General features: G+C 40.6%; 3 protein-coding genes across 5 annotated transcripts in view; 2 read left to right on the top strand and 1 right to left on the bottom strand.

Moving 5' to 3' along the window:
* The window catches only part of snx30 (sorting nexin family member 30), a 27937-nt gene extending 22223 nt beyond the window's left edge, over nucleotides 1-5714 (bottom strand). Inside the window, exons 1-4 of one of the 2 annotated variants that reach the window (XM_015049442.1) lie at nucleotides 5355-5714; nucleotides 2414-2629; nucleotides 794-904; nucleotides 541-699 (exon numbers count right to left, since the gene is read on the bottom strand). In XM_015049442.1, the coding sequence (XP_014904928.1) occupies nucleotides 541-699; nucleotides 794-904; nucleotides 2414-2629; nucleotides 5355-5489 (621 nt within the window). In that variant the 5' untranslated portion in view covers nucleotides 5490-5714. The remainder of the gene's footprint in view (nucleotides 1-540; nucleotides 700-793; nucleotides 905-2413; nucleotides 2630-5354) is intronic. The other variant, XM_015049441.1, reaches the window with a different exon arrangement.
* Nucleotides 5715-6401: 687 nt separating this feature from the next.
* On the top strand, nucleotides 6402-8428 carry LOC106957900 (SOSS complex subunit C). 2 transcript variants are annotated; one of them, XM_015049444.1, is made up of 4 exons: nucleotides 6402-6768; nucleotides 7500-7596; nucleotides 7837-7909; nucleotides 8014-8428. In XM_015049444.1, the coding sequence occupies exons 1-4, from the start codon at nucleotides 6744-6746 to the stop codon at nucleotides 8110-8112; spliced, it is 294 nt and encodes a 97-aa protein (XP_014904930.1). In that variant the 5' UTR covers nucleotides 6402-6743; the 3' UTR covers nucleotides 8113-8428. The 2 variants fall into 2 exon arrangements, with proteins under 2 accessions (XP_014904930.1, XP_014904929.1); XM_015049443.1 differs by having other exon boundaries at nucleotides 6405-6768; nucleotides 7822-7909.
* Nucleotides 8429-9812: 1384 nt separating this feature from the next.
* LOC106957897 (sorting nexin-18-like) lies at nucleotides 9813-18883 on the top strand. The gene is made up of 4 exons (XM_015049439.1): nucleotides 9813-10966; nucleotides 11042-11335; nucleotides 12924-13306; nucleotides 16971-18883. The coding sequence occupies exons 1-4, from the start codon at nucleotides 10227-10229 to the stop codon at nucleotides 17195-17197; spliced, it is 1644 nt and encodes a 547-aa protein (XP_014904925.1). The 5' UTR covers nucleotides 9813-10226; the 3' UTR covers nucleotides 17198-18883.
* Nucleotides 18884-19147: the final 264 nt, after the last annotated feature.

Genomic DNA, 19147 nt, shown 5'->3' on the forward strand with positions numbered 1-19147 from the left:
AAAAAAAAGAAAAGGAAAGAAAGGACCCAAAAACTGATCATTCCTGGTACTTTAAGCTTTTGGTTGTGGGAATTATTACAATTATTTCACAAATGACTGGCAGTTAAAAAAATATATCTGGAAAACCTGCATTTGTTTTATCCGTCTTTATCAACATTCCTTGGTTCTTTACTATTTTTAGCCAATTTAAAAGACGCTGAGAAAGATCCAAAGAGCCACCGGCTGCAGATCTCTGCCATATCACAATGGAAAATAAGGAATAACTGGTATTTACATGTACATTATTCGTTTATTTTATTTTTTTTTAAAGTTGGTTAAAGTTACTTTATTTTATTTTAGGACTTGGCTGAGCATTATTTCCAGTGATTTTGTATATAAAAAAATATATTTTTAAAGTAGGATATTGTGGATGGATTCATTTAAAGAGAGCGCTGTGAAAGATCCTCTACTGTGCTCTACACTCGTATCTCTGCAGGTCTGTTTTCCTTCCCTGGCACACTTGAGATGATTTATTAGAGTCTGAATCCGGCGCTGCCTTACCTTGGCAGTCAGGAAGGCATTAAGATGTGGGTTAAAAGACAGAACTGGGTGGTCCGCGACTCGCTTCAGGAACTTGTCCAGAGCCTTCATCCTCGTATCCACAAACTCCTCGGAGAAGCGGTCCACCACACCCTTCATCACAAACTTCTCTGGCAGCGGCTGGAGACAGAGGAGAGAGGAGGGAGGGAATGTGAACGAGGAGCGCGTCTCGACGGGAACGCAGCGCAAAGAGGGGGAAGCTTGTGGGACGTACGGGGACGAGGTGGGTCGGCTGGCTGTCTTCTAGTTTTATCCTCAGCCAGTCGAAGTCCTGGTAGCGCCGCCGCACGCTGTACTCCGGGAGGTCAAACTCTATCCGTGTCGTCTGAGGGGAAAAAGAAAGAAATAAACACATTTTACGCACGCGCACACACACACACACGGTCCCCATTAACACTTTGTGCTCTTATTTGGCTGAGGCACTGCTGTGTGCAGGCACAGAAGCCAAGCGCCTTGTTGCTCGTAGCAACCGTCGCCATGTAGCCCGGAGATTTAGCGGATTACTGCCATAATAACAAGAAAGCGCAGACTTTTTATAGCTGTTAAATATAGAAGCAAAACCTTCTGACAAACTTCCCTTCATCACAACCGTCGGAATGACATTCTGAAGGAGCTGCGGGTCGTTTTCTGGCTCTCCTCTGTGTGTTTTCAGTTTGGATTGTTGAAGGCCTTAAAATAACAGAACTAGTAAAGTCAAACAAACTTTTTCTCCTTTTTTTTTTTTCTGACTCATTCCCTCTAATTTAAACAGCATTGAGGTCAGGACCTCAGAGAAGCCTTTCCATACTCAATAATGTAAGCACTTCTTGCCATATGTTTGGAAGTCCCTGTCACAGAGGTGTCAGTTTTGAAGCCAAGTTTTTTTTTTCTCTCCCGGTTCCAATCACGGAAACCTGGCTGCAGCGACTTTCAGTTCATGGAAGCGCTGCGATTGAAAAGCGCTTTGTTGTTCCTGACGCATTTCTTTCCAAAGTGAGATTCAGGTTTTCCTCCAGGCTTCAGTGAAGGTAATTTCAACTTTATGTCTGAAGCTTTAGGATTAAAGGACTCTGCTTTTAAGCTCATTATGTCATTTCTAGACTGAGTTTTTTTTTTCTTTTTTTTGAAAAATCCAACCTTTAAATTGAGTAGACCTATTCATGACCAGGAGGAAAAAAATACACATTAAAGCTGCAGCATATAACTTTTATTAAAAACATGTTTTACATATTTGTTAAATCTATCACCATGATGTGACAGTATGAGTCAGATAATTTGTGAAAAAGACTCATGTCCTCCTCCAGAGCTACCATCTGAAGAAATGCGCCGCTCCTGACCAAAAACAGCTAAGCAGAGTCAGGAGGCGTGTCTTAGCACTGTCGATCATTCTCGTGAACGCGCTGCTAAATTGTGAATACAGTGGCTGTGGTATCTGGAGAGCTGTGGAGAGGAGAGGCTCTCGGTGCTGGTGCAGAAAGCCCTGTCGCTGCCAATTGCAGAGAAACAACTTACAGTGACATAAAAGCTATTTATTCGTGCTAATTAGCTTTAGCATTCACAACTAGCTCTGGCATGGTGAACTAGCTATAGCCTCGTAGAGAGGTTGCTTCTGAACGAGCACTGCATTTCTGCAGGGAGGAGTTGCAGGAGCTTGATTTTTTTCACAAATGATCTCTCTCATGTTTTAAACAAATATGTAAAAAAATATATTTTTTTTCAATAAAAGTTGCATACTGCAGCTTTAACATGGTGGAGTTTTTCTTTTTTTTTTTTTGAAGCTTGTTAAAGGATTAGTCAAATACAGCCAGACCCGGTTTAAAACCAGGCAGAGCGCCGTCATGAGCTGAGAACCAACCTTAGTGGAGACTCTGTAGGTGATGTACGTCTCCATGGTGGAGACGTGCTTCTTGGGGTCATCGACGGTGACGAAGAGGTCGCGGGGTTCTCCGGAGCCAAACGGGTCGTGAGCGTCGGCCTCCGGGTCACCGTCCAGCTGCAGCCTGCTGAGCAGCACCGACGCAGAGGCGGGGCTGGAAATCTCCACCGGCGTGCCGTTGGTCAGGCCCGGCTCCTGCCGGGAAAACGAGGAACACGACAGCGACGTCACGGTGGCGCTCTTACAGGGAGGCTGGCGGACAAAGAGCTCCCTGATGGAACGACCGTAACGCTGACAAAGCCGTTTTTCATCGTCAATGGCGCGTTGTCGGGACAGCGTGAACACGATGCGCAACCCAGATCAGCTTTCTGATTCATAACAGAACAGGAAGAATTCAGGGCTTCTTTTTTTTTTGTGCAGTCTCAGAGGAAGCTGCAAAACTTTCCCAACAGACCCAGTAACAATGCATACTGACTCATATGCAGAACTTTCACCTAGAAATGGAGTGAAGTGCACCACAGGAAGTGAGGAAAATCAGTGCTTAAGCGAAATCTCCTTTTTTTTTTCTTTTAAAGAGGATACGTGTGCAACGTGTCAAATTCAGGCAGCGTGGAGAGGAGAGGAGAGGAGAGCTGCCCTTCTGTCTTCCTTTCCTCAGTCCACTTCACATGCACACACAAACACATTACATCCACCGCTGGCAGACAGAAAACACACATCAACAGGCTGCTGACACAGGAAATCTACCTCTGGACTGCTGACCTGCTCTGGTAGTCACAGCTCAGATAATTACACTGCATCAGGACATTACTGTGAATGAACAACCAGGCAAGCAAAGCTGCAAACAGCGTATGCTGGAAATAAAACTGTGAAACTGTGGGACTGCTTTTTTCTGTTTGCTTTTTTTTTTTTTTTTTTTACTATTAAGCAACTGACACTTCTCTGTTGGGTCCAGAAAGAGAAGAAGTTACTCAAAGTACAAATCATTTCCTGTGTTATATTACAATAGCTTGCAACATAACAAGCTATTGTAGCTTGTAATTTGCCACCTCCAACAACCACTTCCTCGTGCAATTACAGGTCTTTGGGGGTTTGTCTCTACCAGGTTTTAGATTGGTTAAAAGCCATAAAAATCAATTTTCTCATCTTACTACAGATGATCAAATTGATAAGAGATTCAGGTCTGGACCTGAATATAAATATACTTTGAGGTAACACATTTCATTGGCTCAATATTTAAGATTATTCAGGGGCATCTTTTGGAGCACCGCGACAGTTTCTTCACCTTGTATTGAAGAGGAGCATCCCAAACTATGATGCTGCCACCGCCATCTTTGTTTGGGGCAGCGGTCTGCAAGTTTTACAACCCAAACAAACATTCTTATCCTCAGCTCAGCTACATAAAACCTGTTTAGAGCCACGAATGTTACATTACTTTTTGAAAAAAAAGAAAAAAGTATAATGTCGGAGACGTATCAAATGTAGAACTACGACTTAACTACGTTAAGGTTTAAAAAATAAAAACTTATGCACAAAGAAAATTGGGAAATGATATTTAAAGAAAAGAATTTTCAATATAATGACAAGAAATATTTAAATAAAAAATATTATACTTCAAGTGTCATTCTGGTCCTTAGCTGCTGATGGACAGGTATGTAGTTGTGTCAGGCTTTTTCCGTTGTTAAGATGGTGGACTGAACTGTGGTCCATGTGATGTTTAAAGCTTTAAATATTGTTTTATAACCCAACCCTGCTTTAACCGTCTCCTCTGTTGTATTTCTCCAGTTAAGTCGACTACAGGGACCTCACTGTCCTGCATTTAACAGGAAGAGAGAGCAGACGGACGAGAGCAGCAACAACACTCAGAGCAAGTAACCATGACGAGCAAATTTCGGGAGCCCTTACTGGCAATGATTAACCGCTGATTTGAGACGGGTGCTACAGTCGCAGCTCCAAGATGAGTTAAAAAAAAAAAAAAAAAAAAAGCTCTGTGACCTGCTTGCATGCTCCATCTATGTTGACACAGCCCTCAGAGGTTGTCAAGGAGGCCATTTATCCTCTACCCCGCTTATGCATTGTGTGTTGCCGAGTTTGTGCTTTCTAGGCTGAAAACAGATGAAGTTGAGTCAGTGTCAAGCAACAAATATGTAAGAGGTGAAAATACAAGAATACACAAATCTTTCTGTTAGCGTTCTTGATCTGTGGTTTTTCTAACAGATAGTAATCTGAAAATTAAGACAACAGCTGTCATGAAAACAGAGTGAGCATGTAGAGTTCACCCTGTGTGCAATTTATTGTCAATATAAACACAACAGAGCTGTAAAAGTTACACCCTAGTGGCAGCATCATGTTTTGGGGAAATCTGCAAAATGTCCAGAGCTGCAAAAGCAGGAACAGAGTTTCAACCTCCAAGCAGGACAACAATCTTAAATATGCATATGTCACATTGAGCTAGTCAAAGCCCAGACTTTAATCCAATTAAGAATTTGATAAGGCTTGATATTGACGTGTAGACATTCTCTCTGTCTAGGCTTGAGCTATTTTAGAAAGAAAAGTGGGCACAGATTATTGGAAAAAAAAACCTTGTGGTCTCAATAATGCACGACGTGTTGATCCGTCACAGAAAATCATTACAGATTTTAGTTTCAACTTGACAAAATGTGTACCGGGTGTTGCACTGTGAGCTGCATGAGCTTAAAAAAAAAAGTTATTTTGGTTTTGATTTACGAGATTTGATTCAGTTCAAAAGCCAATCTTGAGTTTAATCTCTAAAAATCAAGCTCCAACCTACTTACGATGTTGAAAGCATACAAGTTAGAATTTCCATATGTTCGCTCCACAGAGTTAAGTTTGGTGTACACTTCTCTTTTCTTTCCGTGTTTTCCGATAAGCTCACAGCTAGCTCCTAGCCCACCCTCACCTTATCTTTCTCTGCGCTGATGGTGACATCTGGCCCCGGGGACAGGGGCTCCTCGGCGGCGGACAGCGGGTGGAGGATCTCCGTGATAAGCTTCTGCCCCGAGCTGGCCAGGCCTCTCGGAGCGCCGACACTCATCCCTGCTGAGGGCGGGAAGACGTGGCCGGTTGTCGGGCTTAGCGGCTGGCGAGCGGCTCCGTGCGTTTGGGCAGACAGAGGAGATGGTTTTTCTACCTAACGCTCCTCTTCAGATGAGATGTTAACAACAGCCGCTAGTTGATTACAACAGTCAGCTGACCCACACTGCCCAGCTCCGGATGTTCATCTAAAAGACCCCGGTTGTAAACACGTCAACGGCTGACAATCCAAAGATCGTCTATTAAGAAGAGGAGTAAACTGATCGTTGAAATAGATGCTATTTTACTAGCAAATTAGCCATAAACCGCCTTGAACTAATGCTAATGGCTAGCCAGAATTAGCGAGATTTGAAGCAATTGTAACTTTATAGTTGGAGTTTTTAGCTAAATTATGGTTAAAAATATTGACCTCAGAAAGCCATGCGGTGTTGAGCCCATGTTTCCTCCACAATTTAATATGTTCCTGGCATTTTACATTCATTTCAAAACATACAATGTCACATTTCACTAGGAAGAAATTTAAATTTTAGGTTTATTATTTTTCACAAACTGATGGCTCTTGGAAGTCACAGAGAATTTCATATAATCTGTCAGTGTAAAATCATTCAATCTAGTTTATTTGTATACCACATTTCAGCAACAGGCAGTTCAAAGTGTTTTACATCATAAAAAGATCATTTTGATTTCATTAAAACAGCGTAGTTCACGTTTGAAAGCATTAAGTATTTTAATAACCAAGCGGGAATCAAAAGTCCATACATTCTAAACAATATATCACAATTTGAACATTTATTGTTATCTAACTTTTTTTTTAAAGGGATTAAATTTACGTATGTCATATAGGCATGCTTCCTCCAAGCTAATCCACACCAGTTACGCTAACTTTCTAAATACCCGAAATATAATCAAAGTGATACCTCCTCTTTTTTTGCCTCCATCTAAACTACAAACCGGATAAAACACAGAAGTAAAATTCGACTCATCTCCAAACATTTCACAACCACAGCTTTGTGGTTATTTTAAACACCCAGCTTTACTGTTACAGGTGTTCCTAAACAAATATAGTGGAATTTTTCATTTGTTCGACTTTTGTGTATCTTTGCTGTTAAAAAGCAGGCCACATTTAACGTTCCTTCGTGTTGCAGCATTAGCAGGCTGGAGGGGAAAAGAAACGAACGTCAAACAAATTTAAAATCATTTCTATTATTTCTAGTCGCTGCTCATTCCAAACTTTTGGTTCCTGCCTTTCAAGTACATGGCTGCTAATCCACCGGGACAAGGTAATGCTTTAAAACTGCTTTTAGCTATTTAAAGTTTCTGTTTACTGCAGGGGCGGAGCTATAACCTTTAGAGACCTAGTGGTGAAATCTTCCTGTTCCCCGGCCCCCTTTAACCTCAGACTAGGATATTTAAAAAGGTCTCCAATGTAATGAACTCTGTTTACAACTTCCATTCTGAATTGTATAAACTTTTTGAATTTATTAATTAAATAAATGTGTAAGTTGTTATTATTAAGAGGATTCATGTATTGTTGAATTATTATTCATTATTTTGGTGGCGAAGCTATTTAATAATAAAATGTTGATGACCCATAATATATAACTTTAATTGCAAAATAATTATAAACTATGTTTTCTTTCTTTTTGTAGAAGCGGAATATTTTATACAACCATCACCTCTTTGTTCTCTTTGTGAATGTGAAGGGTTATTTCTCTGAATGAAGTACTGTGGGCATATTTTATTTTTTCTTTTAAGCCTTATCTGGATGATCTGTGAAACTTCCTTTTTCATATAAGCACAGAACTTACAGTAAAGTAGTCGACTTGACAAATCGCATCACAATCTTTCCTATAGAGGAGATTTTATATTTTTGATGTCAGGTTACCCAAAATTAGAACTTTGCTTAGCTTATTTTGCAATGCATCCCTTCTGTTTTCACTTATTCTTGCCTGATATTTCATAAGTTTTCATTCTGTGTTTGTGTCTATTTGGTCCGGTTTCTGTCATTCAGCCATCCCAAGTAAAGCACGGGTAGCAATCCTGGCTGAGCTGGAGAAGGAGAAGAGGCGACTCAGGGAGAATCAGTCCATGAACGTTCCAGGAGCCAGGTAGAGATCTAATCCTTTGAAAAAACTTCTACGTTTTAACAGTGACAAAGTACTCACACCTTTTCCACATTACTAACAGTTACTAACAAAATTACAGCCTAATCTTAAAACTGACACTTCTTAAATGTTTCCAACTTGAGACTTTTTGGAGCAAAGATTGACGAGAGAGAGCTGCCATGTGAACGTTGTAAATGTTTTTGCTGCGGTCATCCTCTCATCCCGTAGCATCCCACTGTCCAGACCAAACATGAAGGAGTTCAGAGACAGCGCAGAGCTGCAGCACATCGCTGCTCAGCAGAGAGCTGCATTACAGGTGAGGAACCAAACCGAACCAAAACTGCAGCCTGATGGATTCAGTCTTAAAGCTTTTATTTTTTTATTATTATTATTCTTTTTGTTTGTTTGTTTTCTTCGCAGCATGCTCACTCGCATTCTTCAGGCTTCTTCATCACTCAGGACTCCTCATTCGGGAACCTCATCCTCCCTGTCCTTCCCCGTCTGGAGCCGCAGTCGTGACATTTGACGTGCTGGTCCACCATCCTCCTGCAGCACCTCTGAAACAGCATGAACACACTATTGTTCCCTTTGTTTTTAATTGAGTCTGGTGAAGTTAGACTCAATTATGTTATCTGGAGAGTCTGTCGTACATTCTTCACATTGGGAAATGACAATCAGACATCCTGTTGTGCTCCCCGGAGATGGCAAACAGACACACAACGCAGACATGGTTCAGCTTTTCTGTCACGGCACAACTCGAGGCACATTCTGCAGAGTTTTTAAATGTGTTTTGTGAAAAATTCTGGACAATAAAATAATTATTCTTTCAACCAAACATTTTTGTTCGTTTTTATTTTGTTTTCTTTAATTTTTTAACAATAATAATTAAAAAAAAACAGTATGATGACGTACTCATAATGTGATGGACGATTTATGGTGCAACTAGGATAAACTAACTGGAACACATTTTGAAGTTAAGCTCCAAACTATCTGCAACATTGGGGGGGGGGTAATACCTGCAAATATTTGTATTTAACACCATTGCGACAGCGAATTTTAAACAAGAGCATATAATTAGATTGATCTATTTAACTTTATAGTCCCCAATACCTGTTTTACATCATAACATCCTTTTAAAGCTATATAGTCAGCTAAATGGAAGATTAAAGTGCCTGCAGTAACACCACCCTCTAGTGGACAATAAGGAAACTGCACTATAATAATAATATACTGCTACTAATAAAAAGCATTATTATTCAATTTCACTTTTTAGTTTATTTAACATTACCTAGTTCTTAGCATCCTTTTAACGTCAGCTGAAAGGAATGTTGCAGTACATGCTGTAACAGTGCCTTCTAGTGGTCAGATAAAAAAATACTTGTACATTAAGGACAAGACTGAAATACTATGCAGTTATCATAAGTAGTGTACTCCGGTAAGAGATGTGCAAATGTGTAGGAGCACTTAAAAAAGTGCATAATGTGCATAGGTATTTTCTAATAAAAATAACAGACTTTTCACAATATATGAAAAATAAAAAAATTGTACAGAAATCAGAGGTGTGCAATATTAACTATCTTAATATAGATGTGCTATTCTTGCAACTTAAATTAAATTGTATTTTTGAAGATATCTTTTGAAGAAAAGAATACTTTTTCTAAGTAAACTTATGAAATGTACTTGAATATATTACGACTTTAAATAAATGTAAAGTGCTTTTAAAATCACACGATTTTTTTTTACGAAAACACCGAAACTGATTTTTAAAAATTATTTTCAAGTTACAAAAAAACCCCTCAAACTATATGCGATTAAAAAATATATAAATTAATAATTGTAATGCTTACGTTTTCCTTACATAAATAATTTTCAACGAAACAAGAAACTTGGTTATTGAATTAAGTTAATACGTACATCCATCTTATCGTTTTACATAAAACTATGCTCTTCAAAACTGAACTCTTTCACAAACCATAAAACCTGAAGCTGGTTTCCAAATCCCAAAGTTTCTCTGACTGTTCAAGAAGCGTTTTGCTCGTTGACGCACTGATGACTTCACATCTTATTTCACAAACGTTTTTTGTGTGTATATGTGGATTTCTCTCTCATGGACAGTCGCTGTTTTTTCCATGACCGAACTGAAGGCGGCTTGACTGAATTTGCAGCTGGCTCCACCCTCCGTTACTCAGTCAACTACGTGTTGAGCTTGGAGCCTTTAACCAGCCAGCATCCCAGAGGAACTTTGTCCTGGCTTTTTATGTGAAGGAAACAAGCCGCTTTCTCAGCCGACGCAGGTTTGTCAACTTTCGACCTCAAACGATTGTTTTCTGCTGGCAGAAGATACACGTTTTATCTTTAATGAGGTCTGATATCTGCGTGGAAACGGATGATATTTGAACCCACCAAAAGCAGCGGAGAGAGGAGGTGGGTGTTGGATACAAGGCTGTTTGTCTTCCGTTCTTCTTGTTTTATGCAGCGTTGTTTTGTTTGGATTATAGTTAATAAAGCCGTTAATAAAGATTTTTAAAATCTCATGAACATTTTAAGGACGATCTTTTAACTTTGACCAGAGAGTACTTAAGGAAACTTTACACAAGCTTAGATCTGGAGATAGCATTAGTCAATGTGAAACAATGGCATTGAAAGCCAAAGTATTGTATGATTTTCACGCTGAAAACCCAGGAGAGATTTCCATAGCAGAGAAAGAGTTGGTGACTCTGTTCAGTGAGGAGGAGTTGGAGGGCTGGCTGGAGGGGGAAAACAGCAAAGGGGAGGTTGGCCTCTTTCCTGCCTCTTATGTTGACATCATCAGGGACCAAATCACCTCCAGTGCAAGCAACAATGGCTATTCCTCGCCCAAAACCATAACCCCGTCCCCCAGCCACAGCTCCCAGAGGAGGTTTAAGGTCGGCAGCGGTGGAGGGAGCAGCTTCAACACCAGCCAGGGCAGCGACGATGACTGGGACGACGACTGGGATGACGGCTCTCCTGCTCAGTATGAGCCTCAGGGTTTAGGCACCACCCCTCCCTTGTACCCAGTCACCACCTCGCTGCCGGGTCGGGGGGCCAGCCAGCAGCAGCAGCAACAGCAGGCCAAGAGCTCTGCTACAGTTGGGAGGAACCTCAACAGGTTCTCCACCTTCGTCAAGTCTGGCGGAGAGGCCTTCTTACTCGGGGAGGCGTCTGCTTTTGTCAAAGACGGGGACAGGATCTGTGTGGTGATGGGGAAGTATGGACCAGAGTGGCAGGAGGACCCTTACCCATTCACATGCACCATTGACGACCCCACGAAGCAGACCAAGTTCAAAGGCATGAAGAGCTACATGTCTTATGGCCTCACCCCAACGCACACTAATGTACAAGTTAACCGCAGGTATTCAGTTTGTGCAGTCTCCTTTTCCATCCATCCAAGCTTTCCCATTTGATTCTCAAACTTATCTCACTGCAGGTATAAACATTTCGACTGGCTCTACGCTCGGCTCGTCGAGCGCTTCCCTGTGATCTCGGTACCCCACCTGCCAGAGAAGCAGGCCACGGGCCGCTTTGAGGAGGACTTTATCTCTAAGAGGAGGAAGGGTCTCATCTGGTGGATGAACCACATGACAAGTCACCCCGTCCTGGCCCACTGTGACGTCTTCCAGCACTTCCTGACCTGCGGGGCCGACGAGAAGGCCTGGAAAATGGGCAAGAGAAAGGCAGAGAGGGACGACTTGGTCGGCGCAAACTTCTTCCTTACGATCAGGTAAGAAGTTCATCCCTACAGAAGATGGGAGCTGGAGTCTGAGATTACTGAGGTTTGTAAATGTATTGATTCTAAATGACATTCCTTGTTAATTTTAAGGGATATACAATTATAGTAGGACTGCAACGATCAAACATGTCAGATTCTTAGCATATTTACATTGCTTTGTTATTAAAAAGATATTACACTTGTCCTTGTAGTTCACACTGTCTGGAATTCTAGGTTATTCTCTGAAGATGGTTTCTAATCCTTATCATTGTCATCACATATACACAGTTGTGGTACAAAGAGGAGAACCGGTTACACCCTAATAAGGATTTCATGACAATCCAGAACAACTTAAAGGAAGTCAGTTTTTATGAAAGTAGTGAATGCCCTTTTGATCTTTTATATTGTTTTATTGGACTTTGCGTGGATACTTGCCTTTCAAGAGTTGTCAGTTTTTCTTTCCTTTAAAACTCCAGTTAATGTTTGGACTATAAACTGAAGTACAGCACTAAATTACTCAATGAGTCAGTCAATCTAAAGTTGGCTGTGTTGTTTCTAAAAAAAAAAAAAAAAAAAACTCAGTTCATAAAAACAATTGGTCAGATATTTAATGATACCACTGCTGTTGTACACACAGTTATTTGTTTATTTTGTTGCTGGCTCTGACCCAGTCTGGGTCTCATAAAAATGCGTCACAGAAGCACCGTGGGAGTAATTTACATGTTTAAATGCCCTCTGATCCTTGGAAAGCAATGCACATCTCGAGTGGCTATGGTTTAATTTTTAATGTGCAGGGTCGTCTGATAGATTTCAGAAAGGGAAATAGGACACTGTGAGTCTGCAGCCAGATGTTCTAAGTTGTTAACATTTGCTATTGTGAGATGCATTGCAGTAGAAACCCTGTTAATGGATGAAGGGTTTGTTGCAGACCAGCGTGATCGACTGGGGGTTGAGAGGACAGGAAGCGCTGAAGACTTTCTATTGATAAGAAAATCAAAGAGAGTTTGACACTGTTCAAGAAGAAAAAAAAAGCAATTAAATATGAAAGCATCAGAACAGGAATACTTTCCATGGGAAAGAAAACATAGCAATAGCTCCTACAGTAACTCAAACAACATAGAAGCATAGCTAAGCAAACAATCCCTGAGCCAGGAGTACTTACTTAGAAAAGAAAAGCAAAGAGGGGGAACAGAGTCATTGATAGAAATAATTCTGACAAGGGCTTCATCCAGGAAAGAGACACAATTAAACCCATCATACCCTGAATAGGACAAGAAAAACAGAGAGTACACAGAGTGCACTGAGTAGTCTCTCTTTCCAAGCCTAACAACACATAAAATAAAATTAATGTTTAAAAAAAAAACAACAATCATTTCTAAACAGTTTTCTTCTCCATAATCCATCAAACTGTCACACCCTAGCTTAGTTTTTAAAAAATATCTCGCTAACAAGAACCATATGCCAATGACCAACACCACCACAGTGTTTTGCTAACTCAGTAAGTAAACAACGAGACTGATCGGATTTTAATGGACGGGGATTCAAAACCAGCTCGCACAGGCTAACGCCGCTGTCCGCCCTGCTTGTTTTTTGGTCTCAGCACGCCAGTCGTCCCCCTGGACCTCCAGGAAGTCGAGAGCAAGATTGAGGGCTTTAAGAGCTTCACCAAGAAGATGGACGAGAACATTGTTGTGGTGAACACGTCCATCAACGAGTTTGCCCGCAAGCAGATAACGGGCTTCAAAAAGGAGTACCAGAAGGTCGGGCAGTCCTTCAAGCACCTGGCGCAGGCGTTTGAGCTGGATCAGCAGGTCTACTCGGCAGGCCTGAACAAAGCCATCTCCTACACCGGAGAGGCCTACGAGGCCATAGGGGAGTATTTTGCAGAGCAGCCGCGGCAGGACCTGGAACCCATTTCTGATCTGCTGGACCTCTACAGAGGACATCTGTCCAATTTCCCTGACATCATCCACGTGCAGAAAGGTGGGGAATCGTGTTTGCACTCTGTGTGTGTGAGTGAAATCATTTTCATCAGCAAGAGTGAAAAAAAAAAAAACCTTTTCATATGTTTCTGCAACTTTTTTGTGTTTCTTCAAATTTATTGTCTTTAACATTGTAACTTCACACTGCTTTCAGAATATTGTGGTGAGTAATGACAGAAGTATGCATCAGAAGTTACATGCAGATGTGAGAACGGGGGGAAAAAGACACAGTTGTGTCCGTGTTAAGCAACCAGAGGCCACTGGCTCGCCCTTTCCACACTACAGAATTGCAGTTTTAAACAGGACTCTGTATTTTCCTGTCTAAAGGAAAAAACAAAAACAAAAACGGTGTTTAAAGTTCATCCGGGCTTTAATTTCTCCATTAATAACGTCAAATACGACTGGAGAAAATATGCAGAGATTCAGAGTGTTTCCATACCAAGGAGGACATCTGTTTTCATTTACCCGACTGCTGAGTAAATCTGGGTTGAAAACTGAAACCAGTGGGTCATTGTAACACAAGTACAGAGCCTCAATGTAAGAACACACACACATACACACACATAGACCTTCACAAAGCATTTCCAGAGGAGTTAGCTTGTTAGTTCCTTGCAGGTTGGGAGGAGGGAGTTGCTGCTGGCATGCAAACGCCAGACATTTGCCAAACTTGGAGGCACCGATTCTTTTAGTCCACTGAGCTCCGTTCTCCTGATACAATGTCAGCCCTGAGCTATTGAAGCAGCCCCAATTGAAAATGTCCCTGTGACTGACGTGACATCACCTTCTTTTTGACTTGGAAAAACACTTTTTTTTTAAATTTTTTTTTTTATACTCACCGGAAAGATTAAAGCAGATTTAAAGTTGTTAATGACGTAATATGAGACGTTAAGGTCAACATTGCTGTTATGGTTGCCTGACGGGGAAATGTCCTGACTTTTTAATGATGTTTCAGCATCACTGAAAAGAAACTGAGTAGCAAAAAAAAAGAAAAAAAGATGTTGCAAGAAAAAATTTACCATTCAGGCTTTTTCCGGTTGATATTCTTTTAGGTCTGTCCTGCCCATTTTGATCGTCTTTCTATAAATGCATTCATGTATTCAAACTTTACTAAATTCAACAAATGAATGAATCAAAAGTCCATAAAAGAAAAAAAAATGCTTCAGATTCCTTGTTTGAGGTGAATGATCTACACGTTAGCTTGTTTACATGCCACAAAAAAATTTACAGCGTTGATTCACCTAATGAATGGGGAGAGCAGGAATTCCCCCAAGATAACAATTGAGTGTTGAGTTAGTGCAGACTGCTGCTGCCATGCTTTCTGCATGTGTCAGCAGAAGAACTGCCGTGACCTCATTGCCCTAATGCATAGCTTAGTCTGCTGTCAGGATGGTGGAATTAGTCTTTTCAGCCAAAAATTGAATTCTTAGTCCCTCCGTCTATACCTTGTACAGACAGAACTCACCTACAGATTCATATAGACTGGAAGAGAATTATTATTGTACAGTTTTATATACAAGTTTAATCTGACGGCATTATAGTTGGTCAAACCATTTATTTGTCCTGCAGCTGTGCTTTGAAACTTGTGGCACTGAGGTGCAACAAAACAATCCAACTGAATGGCAAGTTTTCTTCTTTCCAGTTTTGTCAATCATAGCTCTGCGAGGAAAGAGCAAAGAGTTTACATCTGATTCAAATGAACGGAGGAGATTCCATGGCTTCTTGTCCCATGTTGCATTCCTGGACTGCAGGAATGCAGCAACAGAGCAGCTTTAGGATTAGATTAGCTTCCCCTCCTCCTCTTTTTCTGTCCCCACTTTTTTTTTTTCCCCTTTTCTTCTTTCTGGTAGATGTTTCCCACCAGGCCCGCGGTACACAAGTTCAAATTACAGCGCGGTAATTGCCTCGGCTGTGGGGGAGAGCAAAGTCCTTCTCGCTTTTATGATTGTGCGAGGGCAGATTGTTTTTTTTTTGTTTGTTTGTTTGTTTCTGAGAAACAAAAGGAAAGAAATTCTTTTCCTGCTGCCATGTCAGGGCTTCACTCCTAGTTCCTCTCCATCCCTGTTTTTATTAGTCAGGTCTGCTGAGACCGCTTCCGCACTAAAAGTTGAGTCATATTAAACACTGAGACGTGTCTCGGGTGTTGGGTAATGCCAAAGAAGCACGGAAAAAAACAGCCGGATCATTTTTAGTGCGTTTTAAAAGAAATAAGGAAAACTCAAACCCAAAAAGTCAAACTGTTGTTGTCACTGTGAATGCGGGTCGATGCTCTGACTAAATAGACTACTAGAGTTCAGATTTTGTGCCAAAAGCGAGCTTGGGTGAATCATGAAAAGCTATTTCAGTGGAGACGGTATAAATATAGAGCAGGAAATGTGTCTAACAGACATGCGGTTAGCACCTTTTTCAAGCAGTAATGCCAAATGTATTTATAGAGAACATTTACAAACTTGCCTCCTCTTCCAAAGGTTCTGTACATACAGCAACAATAAAACACAACGATGGACAAAACCAGCTCACAAATCTGTGCAAAATAAATATAAACAAAAATCCTACAGTGTCAACTGGAATTGACACTCAAAATGATCTTCATCTCTGTTAAAATTTCAAGTCTCTGAGGTCTAAAATTTGGGATTGTGATGAAACATGGCTGCAAATAGGAACTTTATCTACAAAACTAAAAAGCTTTTTAAAAGACTGACTGCAGAAGCAGCATGCACAAAAAAAAGTTGTTTCTGAGAATTTTAATGCTTAGCTTGAGATCAAGAGGTTGGCTGGTTTGGGAAACTCAGAATCTCATTTCTGCTTTTCATGGAAACTGTGATCTTTGTCAGCTTCTTCCGAATGTGACCTTTTGCCCCGTCCGAAAGGGTTTGCAGGTCCAGCAGCTGTGATGGTAATGAGAAGATCTCTGCTGGAAACTGGTAGAATGTAGAGTGCTGCCTACTAGACTAAATCATCTTCTAAATTTAGTAACATCAGCTGGTGACCAGAATCATCTGACTTTGAACTTAACAAACCAAGTTTGCGTCTGACCGAGGAAACTCTGACTGTAAGGTACCTACGCACAAATTCATATCATTAACTAAGACATTCTTAGGCGTAAGATTTGTCTCCAGTGGTGGATAAATAAAATTAGATCAGTGAAGTCAGATCAAGTCAGAGAAAGCACAAAGGAGTAAGAAGCTATTTAATAGGAAATTGTTCTTGATCAGAAACCAGGAAGGGTTAAGTTCCTGGTTTCTGGAACCAGGAACTTAACCCTACTTCCTGGGGTTAAGCTCCCCAGGACTTAATCCCAGGAACCAGGGGGTTAAGTCCTGGTTCATGTCATTGTCCCAGTTAGGTTCGGAAATGTTGGCATCTATTTGTACATCTAAGAGATTAACAAATCTAATTGTGCTAATTGCTAATATAAGGTGCTGAGCTGGTTTGAAATGTCAACTCCATAACTCTCTCTCGTTTGCTTTACTGAGTAAATTAATAAAACTCTGTTTTGCACTTAATAAATAGGAAAAATACCTTTCACTTTTCTACGCTTGATCACCAATTAGAACCAATCAAAACAAAAATTACACAACTTCAATCTCGTCAATCTCCTGGTACGTTGCCAAGTTTATATATCAAGGAGGAAACAACTTTCATTGAATCTTTCTGCTGTTTACCAGGTGCTCTGACCAAGGTGAAAGATTGTCCAAAGAAGGAGGGCGAGCTCCACGATCGCTGCAACATCATTTCCTGTGCCACACTAGCAGAAATCCAGCACTTCCACCGCACGCGTGTGCGGGACTTCCGGATGCAGATGCAGCATCACCTGCGCCAGCAGATCAGCTTCTTCCAGAAGATCACCGCCAAGCTAGAGGATGCCTTGCACAAATACGACAACGACCAATAGGACAGAGGTTGAGAGCAAGGAAAGAGGCTGAGAGCGCTAGCCTGATGGAGATCGAATGAAACTTCAGCACAAAATCAAAGGATTGATGATCAACATCTTAGCATTTAAAAGAAAAAGGAAACAAAAAAAAAAAAACCTTGAAGATGTGATGGATTTTCCATCTGGCATTCTGGAAGGTGTGCATCTGCAAAAATAGCAACTTGTGGGATAATCTGGAGAGCTCTGATGAGTGTACCAGTTCCAGGGATTTTGTGAACACTCCATGCAACATTTAAAGCGGCTCTCGGTGTGCCGGAGCCTGCTGTTTGGATCATGCTTTCTGGGTCATCTCACTGTCTCCTGTTTCTTCCTGAAGGGATGTGGGTCTAAATCGACATAAAACATGGACAAAAGACTTCCCAAACAGCCTATGTGGAAATCTAAGTTAACGTTTGTAATCATTATCCCATGTGTAGGTTTTACTTGAATAACCCGCTCAGTATTGTTGGACTGTGCAGTTTGGAGAAATTCAAACCATTTTGTAAAAATTAAAATAAAAAAATATTATCTCTTGGACAATTCAGATATTGCAACAGTTTCAAAGTTTTACAATCTATTCTGCATTCCCTTCTTATTTACTGTGCTGTGAAAAAGTATTTGCCCCCTTGCAGAGTTCTGCTCTTTTTTTTTCTGCCTTTGTTGCATTTAAAAGTGTCAAATCGTTGAACTAACTCTGAAATCAGACTAAAGGCTGGTGTAGTTGATAGCATTGTTGCCTTGCAGCAAGAAGGAAATTCCAGTTTCTGCCTGGAGTTTAAAGTTATCCCCTTTCACACTCCTCACCCAAAAACAGGTTTAGATAATACCTTTGGTGTACTAGAGTCAAAATTAGGATTATTGTGCAGCCAGTGATGCTTACTTCCATGCCACAGGAGGTTATCTAACCCGAAGCCAGGTTCTGATCTGATTAATAATGAGCCAGTACTGGTAACTGAGATAGTGACTAGTCCCTTGCGCTAGTGATTAGCATGCTGAGGCTGGTCACCCGCTGAATCGCCGATTTCCTTTTGCTGTTTTGCTGTCTATTAGCATGGATAGGCTGCTGTTAGCTTTGGATAGGCTAGCCTTTAGCTGGAGTGTTTTTTGCGACTCATTCAGGAAGTCGCAAAAAACCAAGAACAACATCTAAAACTCTGCAGGCCCAACATGCTTAAGGATTTGACAATTCCAAAAAGAGTTTGCAAAATGGCGTCAGAGTCCCAAAAGTAAAAACCGTTGTTGGCCAATAAGTACACAAAGGCTCATAACAACATTTGCAAAAAAAAAAAAGCTAATTGTAATCCTCCAGACCTTTTGGAAAGTGTTCTGTGGACAGCCTGTGTAAAAATGGTACATTTTGGAAGTTGTGTGTCTTTTTGCAGCTAACATAAAACTAACAGCATTTCAAAAAGAGAAAATCACACTAACATGCATCCGTAAATTCTTCTTTCTGGCAGAAAGAAGAATGTTCAGTTTGTGACCTAAAGATTAAGTTCACTTGGGTCAGATGATAAACTGAGGCACAAATGTTCACCTCCCTGTAGCTAAAAAATATTGAACTTAATTAAAGGCTAAATGTCTTTCTTCACCAGGCTGCAATAGACCTAAGACCAGGTGGGTTTGTTTTTCTTTTTTACTCTAATAAAGTAAATCACCATTTTAAAAAAATGTTTGCATTATTGTATTTTGTACTTATTGTGGTTGTCTTTTACATATATTGACATTAGTTACAAACTGAGACAGTTAAATGTAACAAAACCCCCCAAAAACAGAAGAAATGTGTTAATGGGCAAATACTCTTTCACAAAACTGGATATGGGTCAGTTCAATTTTGCAGAACCAACAGTCTATATAAATTAATTTCACAGCAGCAGGAACCAGGTCTGATCTTATTGTGATTCCAGATGATGTAGAGTAAGATATAATAATAAT

Source organism: Poecilia latipinna, unplaced genomic scaffold (assembly GCF_001443285.1).
Source record: "Poecilia latipinna isolate Pla-1442-1.1 unplaced genomic scaffold, P_latipinna-1.0 Scaffold947, whole genome shotgun sequence".
Classification (NCBI taxonomy): Eukaryota; Metazoa; Chordata; class Actinopteri; order Cyprinodontiformes; family Poeciliidae; genus Poecilia; species Poecilia latipinna.